The sequence below is a fragment of the Heteronotia binoei genome, chromosome 7, assembly GCF_032191835.1.
Source record: "Heteronotia binoei isolate CCM8104 ecotype False Entrance Well chromosome 7, APGP_CSIRO_Hbin_v1, whole genome shotgun sequence".
NCBI lineage: Eukaryota > Metazoa > Chordata > Lepidosauria > Squamata > Gekkonidae > Heteronotia > Heteronotia binoei.
The window spans coordinates 60,133,126-60,152,763 of NC_083229.1; the positions used below are offsets into that span (position 1 = coordinate 60,133,126).

Consider the following 19,638-nt stretch of genomic DNA (forward strand, 5'->3'; position numbering starts at 1 on the left):
CATCCAAGATTATTTCCTCTTCTGGTTATATCTAGGAGCTGGATTAGAATACTTAAAACTCTATCAGTTGCAGGCAAACCTATTTCACTGATTGTAAGAAAATTATTTTCTTGGGTATTTTCAATAAGTTATCCCCGCTCCCTGCTCAGTATTCTTTGCCTCCTTCCTTCCAATATCTGAACACCTTTTTCTGAAATTTTGTTTGTGGATTAGGTTTTTACATAGAGCACAAGTATCTAAACCATTACAAGTATTTTATCTTTTTGACTGTTTGATTTTTCCCTTTTAAAAAGTGACAACAGCATTTAGAGAGAAAGAGAACGGATGCTTTCACACGGTGACTGTTTGGAAGTGGATTTTGCTATTCTTACACAGTAAAAATCCAGTTGCAAAGCATGTTGTTGGAGAGGGAGACTGATCTTTTCCAGTAGAAATTGTCTATGTTCCCAATGAAACATAACAGAGATTTTTCTCAGTAGCATTTTAGCCAATATTTTACAGGCAGCATGCGAAAGCCTGTCAGCTCTAAAATTTCAAAGGCACAACAGAAACATAGACACAATATCAAACTATCATATCTGATAAGCATAGTCTTTGGTGGCTGTGAGGAAAGTACAAATAACCTATGGCTCTTAACAATACATAAATGATAAGCTGTCAGGCCAGTTTTCTGAGAATCCACATTTCTTTTCCTTCAAAATGAATGGTTTTTGCAGTTTTCAGATGCCCTAAATTGCAAAAGGCCCAAGAGAAAAACAAATATTGCCTACTAATGTGCTCAGCATGAGATAATAATTCACTTGTGAGTCTCTCAAACAGAAAATTTATCTGAACTGAATCCCAAAATAATGCACCAGTATAAAACAAGCATAAGCTAATTTATGGTCAGTGCTCATCAGGTGTGGAGCCTGCTTAATTAACTCTCTAACCTATCTCATTCCATAAGCAGGCTCAAAATATCCAATTACCTCTCTGCCAAGCATGATCTATTAAAAGCAACATTACTATTAAGAGCCTTTGCTAGTGAAATGGACCCAACCCATACAATTGATCACTGACAACTGAAACTGAAGAAAAAGTAACACTTTAAGATATTTATTTAATTAAAAACTCTAAAAACTGTAATACGGAAAACAACATCCAAGACAACAGACAAGTCATGGGGCCAAGCTAGGTGAGTGTCTGTAAGCTCTCTGTAAGTGAGGAAAAGTCTGACCCCAAGCATTGTGAAAGAGAAATATACCTATTCCGGAGCCACTGTTGACCATTGATTATGGATTGAGGTGGTTTGAGTTGTGAACTGTAGGTGACAACCAGAGGGTCAGATTAACAATTAGGCCAAGTAGGCACTGGACTATGGGCCCTCACACCTTTAGGGGCCCCAGACTGGCTTTCCCTCCAGTGTCCCCCCTGCTTGCAGCCTTCCCAGCCTCCACATGCAGCCAGCAACTGAGCTGCTCTTTGCTCAACTTGCCTAGTGTGGCTGCTGCTGGTGTCATTGCCAAGTTTGCCTCTCTCCCGCAGTTTTGTTAAAGGGGCTTTTGGAAAGTTCCTGCAGGCTGCAGCAGGGGCCACAGGCAGTGGGGCAGGCACTCCAACTCTGAGATAATTTGCAAGGAGGCCCTTGAGATTTTGACTGCCTAGGAGCCTCCACAAGGTTTAATCTGGCACTGACAACCAGTGGTATTCTGTTGATACTTTCCTGGGATCTATACATCTAGAACCAGCCAACAGTCTATTGAAGCAGGGTTGCCACCTTTCGGTTGGGAAGTACCTTGAGATTTTGGAGGTGGAGCCTGAGAAGGGCGGGGTTTAAGGGCTGGAGAGACTTTGATGGGACATAATGCCATAGAGTTCACCTTCCAAAGTGGCCATTTTCTCCAGGTAAACTGATCTCTGTAAACATGAAGATCAGTTGTAATCCCAGAATTGGGATTACAATTGGAGGTTGGCAACCCCTATGTAATTACAGGGAATACCCCCCCCCCCCGCACTTAAAACAGAATCATAGAGTTGGAAGGTGTGGCGGAATTTCTTTGGGGGTTGATTCTCTTATGAAATTGGCAACAAGGTGTCCAAGCTATTCAGCACTATTAAGCAGTAGGTGCTGTGGAAGACTTCTGCCTAAGACCCTGAAGAGCTGCTGCCAGTCAAAGTACACAATATTGATTCTGATGGACCAATGGTCTGATTCAGTGTGTTCAAATGACTACTAGTGGTCTGAATAACCACCTCTTTCTGTGTGAGCCTAAGTACTAGCTCTGTTTCACCCATCAATTCTTGCTCCCAGTGCCCTCTTAACAGCACCTTAGTTACCTGCATCAGCAAGGCAGTGGATCATAAGAGTGTAATTAACTATGGCAAATGCTGCTGTCAGGTTGAGTAATAACAGCAGTGCTGACCCGCCCTGATCCAGGTGTCTTTGAGGGTAGCCAGTGTGGTTTCTATCCCATAGTTACAGCATAGTTCAAAGTGCACTTTTTTCTAAATGTGAAGTTATTTTGGACCTTTTTTTGGGGGGGGGGGAGATCTGAGCTGAAGCTCAGGTTTAAGACATGAGAAATTTCAAGTTCATATTCAATTGGAGTTCACTGGAAAAAGCTGAACCAGATTTAACTCACTGTCAAGTAAATGTGTATTAATGACCACATTCAAACATTTCATTTGGTATGTCAGATGCAGAAAGTAAAGGGAACAATGCATGCCATATTGGAGATATGGTATTAGGATTTTATTAAAACAAATACATTATGTGCCACTGTGGTCATCTATAATTACCTGCTAAACCTGCATAAGTAATGTACAGGGTTTTTTGGCAGAGTTAATAACAGACTGTGCATTCAATTTTACCTTGACTCCAAACAGATATCTTTTAAACTGTAATTTTGGCAAGATATGTTTCTATGTTTACATGTGGGAGAAAGTTAGAAGAGAACCACTAATCTGAATGCAGATTTCTCTGTCTTTGCATTTCTCATTGCAGAGCTATGAATGATGGAATGAAATATGAAAAGAAGTAATGAATTGAAATAGACTTGGCCACTAATATTTTGGATGAGGAATAGTATAGCAGGGCTGGATCTAGGGAGGGGGGCACAGCAGGCACCTGCCCTGGGTGCTGTTGGCGGGGGTGCCAAATTGGGTGAGTGGGGGAGCAATACAGATCAGCTGGCCCTTGAGCGCCCTCCTCTTCTTCCAGCCCCTCCCCCCGCTCTTCTTCTTCAGGGGCATTGCAGTGGCATGTGTTCCAGCCTTGGAGCCAAGGATGAAGCAAACGCCCCCCTCCTTCCCATCCCTTTCTCCTTCCTGGGTTTTGTACAGAGACCATAAGGTTGAGTAATAACAGCAGTGCTGACCCGCCTTGATCCAGGTGTCTTTGAGGATAGCCAGACCCAGAAAGGAGAAAGCAGGGGCATTCCAATAGTGTGTGCTCTGTCCTCAGAGCTGAGAACAGAGCAAACGCTGCCCCCCATCCCATCTCCTTTCTGGATCTGCAGTATAGTCTGATCTTACCAGACAGAAGCTAAGCAAAGTTGATGTTTGAATGGAAGGCCAAGGAAGACTCTACAGAGAAAGTGGCAAACCATCTCTGCTTCTTACTTGCCTTGAAAGCCGCTTGCTGGGTTTGGTTGTGACTTGATGGCATGTATGTACATAATAGAATTAGAGGTGACATGTATCATTAAGCTATTTCTTAAACATTTTGTTAATATGTCATTTTATACTTATTTTGAGCTACAATAATCTTTATACCACTGCAGTCTCATGAATCACTTCACATTTGGAAGACTATGATGAGTCAGTGTTAGAATGTGGAACTGGCTTTATGAGAATCCACATGCAGCTTCATAGTTCATGGGTCTTTGCTGATTAAGTGCATTAATATTTGTTTGTGCCTCCTCCCCACCCTCCCCCCATACATATACATTTGTAATAATACATATGTAGGAACACTGGCAGAGAAAAGAAAGGGCCTTTTCCTAGCTCTCTATTTCCCCTCCATCCATGTCTACTTTGGATTGTCCTTTTACAAGGTAATTCCATAGAACTGCTATTGCAAAGTGTTCAAGCCTTAGCATCTCCCAACAGTAAGTGACCTTGTAGTGTAATTGCAAGAAGGCCTGCTCTATGGAGCTGGATCATGAAAAGACTCCCCAGTTGATGCCCCTGCTATATAAGCTGTACAGCCCTTGGAGACCCAAGGACCTAGGGTCTGTTACAGAGAACGAACATACATATGTCTTGTAGAGGCACCCCAGTAGACTATTCAGTTCCTAGAAAATGGTCAGGCTATGGAGGTCACTGGCAGACAGACCCAGAAGATCTTTGGCTATGATTTCTCAATCAGGGTGAGCAACCTATTGGCAACAACCATCCTATATGCCTGTGTTTCACCCAACCAAAGGAAAAACAATTATCTCACAGTAATCAACAAAGATGGTAGCAATATAATTGCTTGATGAGCATTAATTATTTGTTTAATGAAGATGTTAAGCATACATTGAGAAAGAACAGGCATTCCTTGGGCTACATACAATATAAAGGTACAATTTGAAATAGGATGTAACTAAGGCACTGCTTTCTTATAAGGATCTGCCTTAGTCTGAGTTAGATCAGAGTTCAATTCAGTAAACTCCTGCCAATAATTATTCAGGATTTGAAGCAAAAGTCTTTCAGAATCTTGAAACCTGAGATTCATTAATGACCAATGATGAACAATGAACTTGGAGCTGCGTAAGTACTGAATGTATGCTCTGACTGAGGAATGATGGTACTTTCTGGGAGTGATTCATATTTATGTAGTCTTTAAAATTAATAAATATGTCAGTAAGTAAATTACAATGTGATATGAAAGTGAGAATCACAATGGATGTAAAGAACATTCCTCCATATATTGCCTTTTTGGATGTGCTCCTCAGTTGAGCATTGCCTGTATCCACTTAAGCCTTACCAAGCAAGGAAAGAAGCAGTTGTTATTAATTTTAAAGCCTCTCAGACATGTTTCGTTCCAAGAACTTTTGTGAGCTGAACAATATAGGAATATTTCATTAAGGAGAGTCTTAAAGGCCAATAAATCTAGGTGTACACCACACTAAATTAACTTTGCATAGTTCTGTCAGTTTTCAAAGCAGACTATGCTGTGCCTACTTTATACTTTTTTTAAAAAAGTAGTTAGAAACATTAGTGCTGATTAGAGTTAACTATGGACAAAGAGCCATATTATCCTTTCCCAAAAACTGGGCTGACCTGTAGAATAACAGTGCACTCCTAAACAGTGCTATACCCAGGGCCGGCCCTGCCACTAAGCAAAACAGGCAATTGCCTAGGGCACCAGCCTTCAGGGGGCGCTGAATTGGGCACCCCCCACGTGACTTGGGTCATGCCAGGGCTTTTTTTGAGGCATAACTGGTGACAGGATCCCTGGCAGCCACTTTGTGAGCATGTGCAGTTGTGAGGCTGGAGGGCAGTAGGAGGCCCGCTGCACTCTCCTTCCACCCTGGCAGGGCTGGGCTGCACACACAGGAGGCGGGAAGCACTGCTGCAAACAGCTGAGCAGAGCGTGGGGTCTGAGCAGTCAGCTGCGATGCTCACAGCCCCAACAGCAGCAACAGGGCTTAGTCCGGCTCCTCTGCCTCCCCTCCCGGCTTTGCATGACTGCTTGCCTGCCCCCCCACCCCGTCTTGACCATGTTCTCAGTCTGTGAGAGGACAGCAGGACTGAGGGGCTTGGCGGAATCCCTGCTATGGTGGCTACCCCTTCAAATAGCCCCCAGCTTCCCATTCCATAGGTCCCTCAGTGCATTGCTCGTCTCTCTGTTTGTCTACCGGCACAGCTTTCATCGAGAGTTGAAGTCTTGGCTGGCAAACGGCGGAGGGGAGGGGAAGAGCCGAGCTCCTGCTGACTGCAGCCCCCTCCCTCCTTCCCAGACTGGCTCTCTGGCCCCATTCTCCCTCCCCCCCACCCTTTTTGCCTGCCAGGGTGGGGGAAGGCGTTCTCTCTTTCCTCGTAGGGACTTGTTAAAAGTTTTTCTCACCGACTAGGTGCAGGGTGACAGCAGCAGCAGGGCACTGACTCATGGGGCTGAGGGCTGCAGGAACAATAGGAAGACAAGACCTGTGCTGTGTTGACGTAAGACTTGCCAGATCTGCACCAACTTGGTTTTTTCCCTTTTCCCTTTTAAAAGGAGTTTTTTTTAAAAAACAGGGGGGGGGGCAGAAAGTCCTTCGTTTTTAACCCCTAAAGGCTGCAGTCATAGAATCATAGAGTTGTAAGGGACTTCTAGGGTCATCTAGTCCAACCCCCTGCACAATACAGGAAACTCACAAACACCTCCTAAATTCACAGGATCTTCATTGCTGTCAGATGGCCATTTAGCCTCTGTTTAAAAACCTCCAAGGAAGGAGAGCCCACCACCTCCCAAGGAAGCCTGTTCCACTGAGGAATCGCTCAGGAAGTTCTTCCTAATGTTGAGCCAGAAACTCTTTTGATTTCAACCCATTGGTTCTGGTCCTACCTTCCAGGGCCACAGAAAACAATTCCACACCATCCTCTATATCGGGGTGGCCAACGGTAGCTCTCCAGATGTTTTTTGCCTACAACTCCCATCAGCCCCAGCCAGCATGGCTGATGGCTGGGGCTGGTGGGAGTTGTAGGCAAAAAACATCTGGAGAGCTACCACTGGCCACCCCTGCTCTATATGACAGCCCTTCAAGTACTTGAAGATGGAGATCATATCACCTTTCAGCCTAGAGGTTCTCCAGGCTAAACACGCCCACCTCCTTCAACCTTTCCTCATAGGACTTGGTCTGCAGACCCCTCAACATCTTTGTTGCCCTCTTCTGGACCCATTCCAACTTGTCTATATCCTTCTTAAAATGTGGTGCCCAAAACTGAACACAATACTCCAGGTGAGGTCTTACCAGAGCAGAGTAAAGCGATACCATCTCTTCACGTGATCTGGACACTATACTTCTGTTGATACAGCCCAAAATGGCATTTGCCTTTTTAGCCACCACATCACACTGTTGACTCATCAGCATATGATCCACTAAGACCCCTAGATCCTTTTCGCACATACTACTGCTAAGACAAGGGAACATGTACGGCCGGGGCTACGCGAACTGCACTGGTTACCGATTGTATACCGGGTCCAGTACAAAGTGCTGGTTATCACCTTTAAAGCCCTATATGGCCGAGGACCAGCCTACCTGAAGGACCGTCTCTCCCCGTATGAACCCCAGAGAGCACTGAGGTCAGTAGGAAAGAACAGACTGACTACCCCTGGGCCAAGACAAATTAAACTACAGAACACTCGCTCTCGGGCCTTTTCGGCCGCAGCCCCACATCTCTGGAACCAACTCCCAGAGGAGGTGCGGGCCCTGCGGAACCTTGATCAGTTCCGCAGGGCCTGCAAGACCACCCTTTTTAAATTAGCTTATGAATAACTGGAAATCCGCCATCAGCATCAACTAGAAGAGTGTCAAGGATAGCGTTATAATATGTTTTAGTTAATTGTTTTAATTCAGGCTTTTAAGGTTAATTTAATGTTTAATTTAATGTTTCCAATGTAACTGTTTTATTGTTGGTGCACCATGGGGCACCGTATTGTTAGCCGCCCTGAGCCTGCTTCGGCAGGGGAGGGCGGGGTACAAATAAAATTTATTATTATTATTATTATTATTATTATTATTATTATTATTATTATTATTATTATTATTATTATTATTATTATTATTATTATTATTATCCTATAACCATGCATTGGATTTTTCCTACCTAAATGCAGAACTTTACATTTATCCCTGTTAAAATTCATCTTATTGATTTTAGCCCAGTTTTCCAGCCTGTCAGGGTCATGCTGTATCCTGTTTCTGTCTTCTTCTGTGTTTGCAACCCCTCCCAATTTTGTATCATCTGCAAATTTAATAAGCATTTCCTCTATTCCTTCATCCAAATCATTGATAAAGATGTTGAACAAAACAGGTCCCAGGACAGATCCTTGATGCACTCCATGTCATTCCTCTCCAAGAGGATGAGGAACCATTCACAAGCACTCTTTTGGTGCGATCTGTCAACCAGTTACAGATCCACCTAACGGTAACAGGATGCAAACCACATTTTACCAACTTGTCAACAAGGATAGTATGTGGAACCTTATCAAAAGCCTTACTGAAATCAAGATAAACAATGTCTTGATTTTGATAAACGATTGTCTTCTACTGCAGCTGAGCCACTTCTGCCTTTGGCAAGGAAGAGCCTTGCAAAATAAAGGCTCAAGCCCCCACCCACCTCTGACTCAACAGCCGGAGCAACAGCAGAGGATGGGGCCAGCAATTACCCCTAGGCAAACAAGCTCTACTCACTCAGCAACAGCTTACCGGCAGCTCTGTTCTAGATCCAAGCACCTTCTTCTACTGCAGCTGAGACACTTCTTCTACTGCAGCTGAGTCCATTAGTTTCATAAAGTCGGTAGTGAGTGGCCATCACCAAGGGATGAGGGAGGGAGGGGCCAACACACTCTCCCCCCCATATAAACCATCTGGTGGGAGCAAGCAGGACAGCTGCTTCCCCCTTTCGCCCCACCTCTTTCTCCCCACAATCACCCAAGGAGAGCTGTTCTGCTAGAGGCCAGCCCCTGAACCCAATCTTCCAGAGAGAGAACAAGCTCCTCCTGCCCCACAGTGTCTCAGTAACAGGAACTGACATTCGTGCTGGGCATCTCTGTCTGCCAAAGATTTTCATTGCTACAAAAATAACACATACTCTCCATCTATCTGATGGAGTTGTGTTTCTAAGGTTGGCATGTTAGTCCATATGACCGGACTGCTCAGTAATGTAAACGTGTGCGTGCATGTAAAGTACTGCCAAGTCTTAACCAATGTATGGCAATCCTAGCAAGGGGATTTCAAGGCAAGTGAGAAGCAGAGGTGGTTTGCCATTGCGTCCTGCAGAGTCTTATGGCTGAGGACCTGCCTACCTTAGGGACCGCCTCTCCCCGTACGAACCCCAGAGAGCACTGAGGTCAGCAGGGAAGAACCTGCTGACTATCCCCGGGCCAAAGGAGGTAAGACTCCAAAGTACCCGTACTCGGGCCTTCTCAGTTCTGGCCCCACAGCTGTGGAATCAGCTCCCAGAGGAAATGCGGGCCCTGCGGGACATTGAACAATTCCGCAGGGCCTGCAAAACCACTGTGTTCCAAATGGCCTTCACCAGCTGATACTACTAAATTGCCAACTAAACTTACTGATGGAATAGCACTAAATGTATTAATGTTTTTTTAGAATTTTATGGATTTAATTAACTGTTTTTAAATGTTATTTATTATACAATGTATGTATCGAATTTTATGCTGTTAGCCGCCCTGAGCTGCTTGGTCGGGGAGGGCGGGATGCAAATAAAATGTATCTATCTATCTATCTATCTATCTATCTATCTATCTATCTATCTATCTATCTATCTATCTATCTATCTATCTATCTATCTATCTATCTATCTATCTTACTAGTTGGTCTCCCTTCCGAAAACCAATCCTGCTTGGCTTCAGAGTTATACCATGCCACCTTCTTTCCCCTTATCTCTTATAAGTCTCTGCAAGAAAGGCAGACTAAAATGAAGAAAATAATAAATGATGAACAGATGTTTAGATATTATTTTAAGAATATTGTTATTTGTGTTCTCAATATAAATAGTCTAGGATCTGTACATAGTTTGTTGGACTTAAATTCTAGAGATGTTGCTCTCTAGGAATGCCATCTTGGTATCAGAATACACAAATGGAAAGATCTATCTGCTTTTAGGCTTGATCACTATGTTGACAATATGAAACAGCAGAGGAAAGGAAATAGCCACTGCTTATAACTGCTTCCTTCTACTCTTAACCCCTTCACAACCCTCACATAGAAGTGTGATTTCTTAAATCAGTTTGTGCCTTTATTGTAGTTGTGAAATAAATTATGATCTAAAACGTCCATTTCCCTCCTAAGAAGCATTCGCATTCATGGCAGGAAACGGTCACAAATCAATACACTCTAAACTTTTTACACACCAAAAGGCTTGATGCAGATGTCTTGGGGTTGAAACAGGACAAAATATAATCCCGCAGAATTAAAAGCAAAATAGTTGTAAACTTATACCAAGGAAATCTTGCCCAGGTGTTAATGGACCTGAATCCTACTGCACACCAGCATGTTTACTCTCTGAATTTTTTAAAAAAGTCAGGCAATACACACAGTGGAACAAAAATAATACTGATCTCCCTCACAGGGGTGCAGTAGGGATCACTGAAAATGTAAGTGAAAGACTTAAATGAGCTGTATTAAAGCTAAGTTTTAATTTACAATATCAGTACTAACAAAAAAACATAGTTTGAGTCCAGTGGCACCTTTAAGACTAAACTGGTTATCAGTGTGTGTGTGGAAGGGGGGGAGGTTTGCCAGAAGTTAGCTTTGCCTAGGGCACCAGGTAGTCTAGGGCCAGCCCTAGCTATACTCTTCTAAGTCCATTGAAGCCAGTGGGTTTAGAAGAGTAAACTCTGTTTAGGATTTCATTGTATATCCATTCAGAATATCACAACATTCTTGCAAAAATAACATCAGCAATCCAATCATGATGAATACTGGATATAAGAACTGTTCTGATTTCTTAATATTATGTTAATTTGGGATTATCTGTTCTATTGTTCACCTTTTTAGAAATACCCCAGTAAACAGTGGGTCGGCTCTTAACAGCTTTTCCTCCCTTGAAGAGAGGGCAAGGGCCTGTTTTGACCACTGAAAAGACTACTCTGGGGGGTGATGGAGCCCACATGGCAAAAGTCATGCAGGAAGGAAGTAGCAGCAAGGAGAGAAATTGGGCAAGATTAAGTAGAAAAGCTGATGGAATCCAACACAGTGCTCTAAAAGTGCACACAAAAAGAGAAAATAGGTGCACACCACATATTTACAATATGTCATGATTAAATTGTACTGCAGGAAAAGATTTCCAAGGTGAAAAATGTGGCTGTTTCACTGTCAATCAAGCTGGGATGCCTAATATAAATGACAATTTAAGGCAAATGTCAATAATGTGGGCCATTTTAAGTGTTAATGGTTATTGTTCACACTGTAGGGTGGCCATAATGTCTGAAGGCCAGCCAGGGACACCTGGGGGGGGAAGGTCACTTCCGGTGACGTCACTTCCAGTGATGTCATGCCACCGCCGGAAACAGGAAGTTTGGGACCCAGGGGGCCGGCGCAGCGGCCCGCCGAAGCAGCCTGTCACTAATAACACAGGTCGAGATGCAGGACAGGAACCCGGAAGTGACTGACAGGCTGCTTCAGCGGGCCGCTGCGCTGGCCCGCTGGGCCCTACAACGATGGGACCGATGCCACAGGGACGGGCTCGAAACACTCTATAACCCCTCAAAAGAACAGCAGTCTAGCTCACTTCCCCTGAGCCCTGCCGCCATAAGCCTCAAGGGGGCTCATTTTGCGGCATCTCCCGGCGGGAGGGTGGCACCCGCACGGGACACATATCAAATGAAAGAGGGGGCACAGGGCTATCAGAAACAGCTGGCGGAGGGAGTCGGGAGACCACCCCACTGGGGGATCCACACCCCGAAAGTGATGAAGGTGGCGCAGATAGAGCCAACAGAGCAAACAGACAAAATAAATAGGCTGCATTATGCAGCACAGTTGAGAAAGTGCCTTATCCCATATACTGATGAAGTAAATAGAGGATCTGAGAACAAAATTGCACCAGAAGACACAAACACAAAGCTCCCTTACACTGAATCAGTGCTTGGGTCCACCAAAGTCAGTATTGTCTACTCCAGTCACAAACACAAAGCTCCTTTACACTGAATCAGTGCTTGGGTCCACCAAAGTCAGTATTGTCTACTCCAGTCAGAAACGCAAAGCTCCCTTACACTGGATCAGTGCTTGGGTCCACCAAAGTCAGTATTGTCTACTCCAGTCACAAACACAAAGCTCCCTTACATTGAATCAGTGCTTGGGTCCACCAAAGTCAGTATTGTCTACTCCAGGGGTGGCCAGAGGGAGGGAGGGAAGGAAGGAGGGAGGGAGGGAGGAAGAGGCCGGCGCTGGTTGCTGGAGGCCCTCCAGCGACCAGCGCCAGCCTCTCCGGCCTCCGCCTGCAGTGGAGGCCCGCGCGCGGGGCCCGGTGGCAGAGGCCGGGGAGGCGGCGGAGAGGCCGGCGCTGGTCGCTGGAGGGCCTCCAGCGACCAGCGCCGGCCTCTCCGCTGCCTCCCCGGCCTCCACCTGCAGTGGAGGCCCGCGCGCAGGGCCCGGCGGCGGTGGCGGAGGCCGGGGAGGCGGCGGAGAGGCCAGCACTGGTCGCTGGAGGGCCTCCAGCGACCAGCGCCGGCCTCTCCGCCGCCTCCCCGGCCTCCGCCACCGCCGCCGGGCCCCACGCACGGGTGGGGAAGGCGGCGAGTGAGGGAGGGAGCGTCCCCGCGCATGCGCAGAGCCCACCACAATCGCCCTGCGCACGCGCAGGGACGCTCCCTCCCTCCCTCGCCGCCTTCCCCGCCCGCGGCCCACCGGCTCTCTGGCTGGCTAAACCGGGACCTCTAATGGTCCCGGTATAGCCAGCCCGGGAGCCGGGAATTGGGGGCCAGAACCAGGACTTTCCCGGGTGCCCGGGACGGTCTGGCCACCCTAGTTCACAGAGACTGATTGTCAGTTGGAAATTTTCCCCATTAGTTTCATAAAGTTGGCTAGTGTAATACTAAATCTCACCCTAGGATTGTGGCTCCAGAGATGGGTAGGTGTATATCAGTACTTACAGCTGTCCTCTTCCTCCATGAAGACACTGATCACGTAACAGGCATAGACAAAGCCGACCAACTGTGGGAAAACAAAGAAAAATAAACTATTAGTCCTCAAAAGCACAAAATATTCAAATGTACAAACCAAGTGTGCTGTTCTAAACTCTTTTATTCTCTTAAATAAAATCAAATTTTAAACATGATAAGCTAGTGCAAGATTGAATTAAATCACACAGTTGGAATGACAGTAAAGGCACTTTCAAGAATTTGTCAGTAAAGACACTTTAAACAATTCAGTATTTTGGCGCAATCTACAGAGCAATGTGAATCACATTTTGTACAGTACTAAGCCTTGTTCCAGAATCATGTGATCCTATAGCAATATCTCACACTACCAGCTCCCTAACACTATTAAGATTCAACATCCCTCTGGGGGCAGGAGCCAGTGGGGCAAAATAGGATTCAACAAAGCAGGAGCCAGTGGGGCAAAATAGGATTTTCTTGCCTGTGAGATCCTTATGGAACCTTCCCTCCATTTAAGCTATAGCTCTCAAAGTTGTAACAAATATTTTTTCTGAAGTGACAACTGCTGCCTGTGGAAGGACTGGAATGCACATAACTCCTCAGCAGATAACTTCAGCAATTAAAAAACAAAATGTTATTTAAAAGCTCTTAAACTTAAAATGCTTTTTAAAAACTACTATTTCAGGCATTAATTTAGCTACACATTGTCACAACTTAGCTATACAATTGAAAAACCTTCAAGAATTTTCTAAAGTTGGTGTGTCATGATATTGTGACACACAAGTTTTAGAAAATTATTGAAGATTTTTCAATCAGACACTGTAAAATAAATAGAATATCTGAAGAATAATTGGAGGAAAATTGGACACATGCAGTTTTTTAAAGAAAAAAGTGATTATTTTAAATTCTTTCTTAATCTTATTTTAGCATCATAAATGCTATAGAGACAAGAATGGGAGCTTATGGAATCTAGTCATCACACAATGACAAAAAGCTTCCATAACAGCAGTCAAGGAGACAAACCATCCCTCTGGGCAACCAATGCCTGTCTGAATGCACTGCCCTTGAAATGTGCTTTATAGCGGAGCCAATTCCACTAAAGCTCACAGTATCTTCAGAATGTGCAGTGAAGAATTCTCAGGCTTGGATTTGTCCTCAAAGGTGGGGTTTTCTCAAAACATTTTCAGTATCTTATCAATTATGGTATCAAATCTTTGGAACTCCCTTCCCAGGGAGATTTGCCTGTCTCCATCAGTGTCTTTCATCAGAAGGTGCAGACTTCTTTTTTTTCTGTCTTGCCTCCAATAAGAGTTATTGGGCTTCCTTCTAGAGTTCTAAATAAATAAACAAGGTAGAAGTCCCCAGTGTGGTACTCTGGGGGCCATGCAGCCTGCTGACAGCTTTCCTGGAGTGCACCAAGTATTTTTAGAAAGTGGGTGGAGCTATGCCCAGAAGGCTTTTTATTGGCCATTGGATATCTCATTGGCTGTGCATATCTTAAAACAACAACAAAAAGCCATATTGTTTTGGTGGAAGCAAAAAGATTTTCACTGTGTGACTAAAAGGACGCTGTGTGTAAGCAAGGAAAGGTTTTCCAACAATATGTTCATTATAAAAGGCATCCTGTTAAACAGAGCTTCAGCCTGAAATGTTGAAAAGTTACTACTAGAGTTGTGCATAACCGTATCATTTTGTGGTTAGCTCTGCCTCCTATGACAGCCATTTTGTGGCTGACTTCACCTCCCATGGCACCCATTTTGTGGTTATGCTAACTACCTGGTATCAGAATTCCAAAGGTGTCTGAAGGCTGATAGAATTCCAAAGATGTCTGATGGGGGCACTTGCTCTAAAGCATCTCAAACACAGCATTAAATTTATGTGGAATAAGCTGTCCCTCTATCTAGACTCAAAGTACCTCATACCTTTTCCCCTCTTGCTTACTTATAACTGACTCACATATGTGCATCATCTGTTGACTTCAGCATTCAGCAGTGACTAACACAAAACAGAATTCTCTATTACCTCACTTCAAACACAACGCACTGCAATAGAGTTGGATTATACATTCAGTTCTGAGTACTCTAATAATCAAAAGATATACATATATCTTCATGTCTATGCAGATGTCCTCTCACAACCATTTAATTATTCATTTGATAGATTCTGATAGCCATGTGATGTATATGATGTTTACAATGATTTCTCTTGCTTATGGAATCAGACCCAAAGTTAGAAATTCTATAGTGTGAGGAGTACATTGAAGAGGGAGAGGGGCCCCATCACTTAACACCCTGAGATTCATTGGGTTGGGCCTGATACAACAGGTGAATTTAAGTGATGTCATGGGGTGGGACCTGGTGATGTTACATTGAATAGTAGAACTTCTACATGCCATTAGCTGTTGTACCACGTAACATCTATGTAGGTGTGGTTTGGAAGGGAAGGGAGATTTATCACATTAAAAAATTAAAACATAGCTTGCAGACTGACTTTGTGATAACTGCAAAAATGCAGTTCAACTGGCAGTTGTCAGATTATTTTCTCCAATTTCATCAATATGTGTGTGTGTGTGTGTGTGTGTGTGTGCAGTAACTATCAGGCACAGAGGAAAGTGATTTGCTTATAATCTTATGAGTCCCAACTTCCAGAAGCGTTTAAATAAACATTTCTTTTGGTAGCCATTGCAGGAACCAACAAATGAAGGTAAATTTGAAAAATAGGGCTTCTTAATGCTGTGTAAAAGCATTTTCTCCAGTGTTCAATGTAGCCATCCACAAGAAGAAGTGTTTGTATTGGATAGTTAAGTTCATGCTCAACATTGATTGGCTGAAGGGTACTTACTGTTCATAGTTTGATCTATGCACATGTGCAACAATTGACATTTTCATCCACAAAAAACCAGAAAATGATGGAAAGATTTTTTTTTTTTAAATTGCACTTCTATCTTTTTTAAAGAAGAAAATTCAGTTGTTAGGGTGGTAAGGTGGTTTTGGAGCATGTATTTTCCTTCTTTCTTTTAACCACAAATTATGCAGTCAAGGTTCCCACATTTGGGGAAATTGCAGAGGTCAGCACCCACAGAGTGCAATGGATGAGCCTCACCCTGGGAAAACCTCCTTCATAGTCAAGGTGTCTCCCCTGCCAGATAAGTATGTATATTCCTTCTTAGAGTGATATAAGACCTTATACTGGTCTACTGATACTGCTTTGAAATTTTCAAAAAAAAATATGAAATCATGGCACAGGGTGGAGAGAGGGCATGGTTTGATGATGGGAGGTGGGCCTTGATCAATGAGTGGGACAAAAAATCTACTGAAGCATTATACATGAAGAATAAAGGCAATTTCATACTGGTCTGAAAAAAAGATTGGGGAAATAGTGCTTCCCCAAAACCCAGAGAAAAAACAAAGTGAAACTTATAAGCACCAAAACACATGACAATTAGCAAACCCTTCCCCCAAACAACAGAAGTGGTATGGGTTCAGAACCAAAAAAACACCTGTGCAGAAAAACCCTAAGATGTAACAGCTTAGCATCTGTTGAGAACCACAGTGAAACTAAATCCATAATACAAACAACCAAGTCACATAATTTATTTTTCAGGTTGAAGTCCATATAAGTGGACATTTTTAGTACTTTTGCAGTTTGGAGAATGACTCAACATGTTTCATGATCATAGGACATCATAGCCTGCATCATTTTTGCAAGTGTATTGAACTAAACTTGTTATGTATCAAATTAGTTACACCAATATACACTTAAGCTGTAATTTATGTTCTGTGAACACAATGGCAGCTCTAAGAATTATGTTTTCCTTTATGGACAACATCTCCACCCACAAGACACTGTATAATCCATGTGCAGATAATCATATGTGATGACTTATGTGCGTGTATTTGGAAGCATATATGCCCATTGAGAAAGTGCAAAAATACATGGCTTCTTAGCTTTGCTCATCTTGAGCACATCGCAAAATATTAGACTGAGAATACCTCTGTCTAAAAATCCTGACTATTTCAGTGATAAATGCACCAAATGACAACTGCCACAAATACTTACAAAAGGAATGACATACTAGTAGTTGACTTGGTGACTGAAATCTAACTAATGTATGTGAACAGTTGCAAATATTATACTGTTCTCTATGTCTTTGTCTTGATCTTTATTTATCTATATATTAAGAGTAGATGAAGACAGAACATTATTATAAACCTTCTTCCTTTATTAATGACCATGATAAAATAAAATATTTATTTCAACAAATTACTTTTGATATCTTGATTAACCCAACTGCTACTAAATTAATAGAGCTGTACTCATAAAAGTCCATCTAACTGTTAGGTTAATAACCAGTTTACAGTGGGGTGATTGGTCGGTCCTGCTTAGTTTCTCAGCATCTTAATGAAAATAGCCTTTGTTGGCAATTTGCCTGAGCTCAGCTAGTAGAATGTAATCTATATTTATGGATAACAAAAGAAAACCTGGCACAACTGTATCACTGAATAGTTCTTCAGATCATTTGAGAAAGTTTAACTGTGAGTAATGAAGCTAGGGAATCTCAATTGTGAATGTTTAAGGTTAGAAGATATGCCCCCAACTCCTCTTCCAAAGGTAGTTTTCCCCAAACATATATTTCTGCCTTTAATTAGACCTGCGAATGCAGGCTATATTCAGACATCATACAATTTGCTGTCAGGGATGAAATAGATTCCCCTCAGTCTCATCACATACTGTTCAACTAAGGCTTCTTGCCTTGAATTTACCCTGATTCCTCATGACACAGGCATGCAGCATCCAGATATGTGAATGTTTCTTTACTCTCCACAAACTTGGGTCCTAAACCAGGATTAAATCATGGTTTTCAATCCCAGTTTATGAGAATAAACTCAGCTTTATCCAGGCACCTGCCTTCATACATTACAAGGAACTGGAATTAGTGTCCTACTAGGAATTAAAGCCCTCCACAGTCTGGAGCCATCATATTTCACAGACCACCTTTCCTATTATAATCCTTTGCAGGTTCCCTATGGCCTCCTCCTCCTCGCCCAGCACTCTTGATTATCAATCTGCTCTGCTTTGCCTCACTCTAGGCTGGGCATTCTTGATCAGAAGACTGACAGTATGAAATACTCTGCCAGAATTATGTCTGGCTGAAAAAAAGGTATAGTCCTGTACATTAGGATTGAATTTCCTCCATTTGCCCACCAAGGTCAGAATAACGAGTCGGACACAATGCATTGGATTGAAATTGGGCCACTTTATTAACTTACAACATGAACAGCAAGGGTACCCCACCAGCGGCCTGGCCAGGGCTAGGGGTCACCGCGACCGCTCCCCTGCCATTAACGGGCGAGGACCCAGCCCCCCTTCCGGAGCTGAGCTGCTCAGCTCCCTCCAGGCAGGCCCAGCAGGGAGGCCCGCACCAGAGGGCCCAAACCCAGATGCACGTCTCGGCAGAAAGGCACCCTCTAGCCGAGCCTCCTGGACAGTCTGCATTCTCCAACCCGGGTCTCCAAACCCCAAGGCCGATCATGCCAGACCCCAAATTTCCCCCAAAGGGGGGGATGCTTCACAGTCCTCCCCTAGCCGCATAGTGTCCTAAACCCCTAAAACCTGCCAACTAAAGTGACCGCCTATTTAAAGGCACCTTCCCAAAGCCAATTCCACAATCCACTGCACTGCTATGCAGGGTAGGCGAAAAACACACCCCAGCACCAGCCAATCAGCTGGGGCGTAAAAAAATCCTACCCGGCTCCCCAAATGAGGCAACCAGCAATGCCCACATAGCAGACAGGGCGGGTGGGAGGGCCGATCGCCGAGGGACTGAGGAAAGGGATGGGGAGCTAGCCGTTGATGCGGCTAAACCCCGCCCCCTGCAAAGCGCGCCCAAACAGGGCGCAGACCAACTCTCCCGCCCTGGAGGGCAAACAGCTCCAAGCAGCCTAGCAGCTACGCTGCAGGCTGCAAGATCACGAATATCCTCCAAATTCTCTTGTTTAACCAACTCAAAAAAAGACTTTGGCAATTTCCCTTCTTTATCAATTTTTTCTTCCCAGATCTATTTATTGTGTTCTGATTTGTTCCATTAAAGTCCCGCATCAACAAAATTTGTCCATAAGTCACTTCATCAAGATGTTGCATAATATTTTTAAAGAAATTGTCCTTTGCACCATTTGGAACATAAAGTCCCAACAATAAAGTTTTTTTTAGCATTCTATGTAATTTCCACGGCTATATATCTTCCATCTTTATCTTTAAAAGCCAATTTTGGGTCTAATTCTTTTTTAATATAAAAAATTACTCCTCTCTTCTTCTGTTCAGCCAATGTATAAAATTCTAGTCTCAATTCTTTTTCTAGGGGTGTTTTCGCACTCATGTTTTACTGGCGCCACGACCCTCCTCATGCCGGCGGATCTGCAGTGATATCGCACTAGAAGCGCCGGCGCAGCCCATTGTGCCGGCTACTTCCGTCGCTAAGCCAGCGCAAACGTTTTCCTGCATCTTTGCGATTTCCGTTTGCGCTGGCTTAGCGACGGAAGTAGCCGGCGCTTCTGGGTGCGCCGGCGCTTCTGGTGCGAAATCCATGCAGATTCGCCGGCGTCAGGAGGATGGTCGCGCCAGTAAAAGGTAAGTGCAAAAACACCCTAGAATTGACATGTTGTGGGGTACCAAAGATTTGGGACTTATAACAAAGAAGATAGAGATTTTACCCAAAATAGGAGCTGACCATAACCCAACAATGTGGATTACAAAATTGTCTAAAAAGTCGAGAAGATAGATATTAAATGATGATTTACTACAAAATAAAGAAATAATGACATTTAGAAAATGAAACTAAAGCTTATTTC

At 43.8% G+C, this 19,638-nt stretch overlaps 1 protein-coding gene and 1 pseudogene across 2 annotated transcripts in view; both read right to left on the reverse strand.

Annotated features, from left to right (window-relative positions):
• NKAIN3 (sodium/potassium transporting ATPase interacting 3) overlaps window positions 1–19,638 on the reverse strand; it is a 470,064-nt gene that overhangs the window by 22,084 nt on the left and 428,342 nt on the right. Inside the window, exon 5 of one of the 2 annotated variants that reach the window (XM_060243713.1) lies at window positions 12,785–12,845. In XM_060243713.1, the coding sequence (XP_060099696.1) occupies window positions 12,785–12,845 (61 nt within the window). Of the gene's footprint in view, window positions 1–12,737; window positions 12,846–19,638 lie in introns of both variants that reach the window. The other variant, XM_060243714.1, reaches the window with a different exon arrangement.
• Window positions 15,806–15,943, reverse strand: LOC132575579 (U1 spliceosomal RNA; annotated as a pseudogene).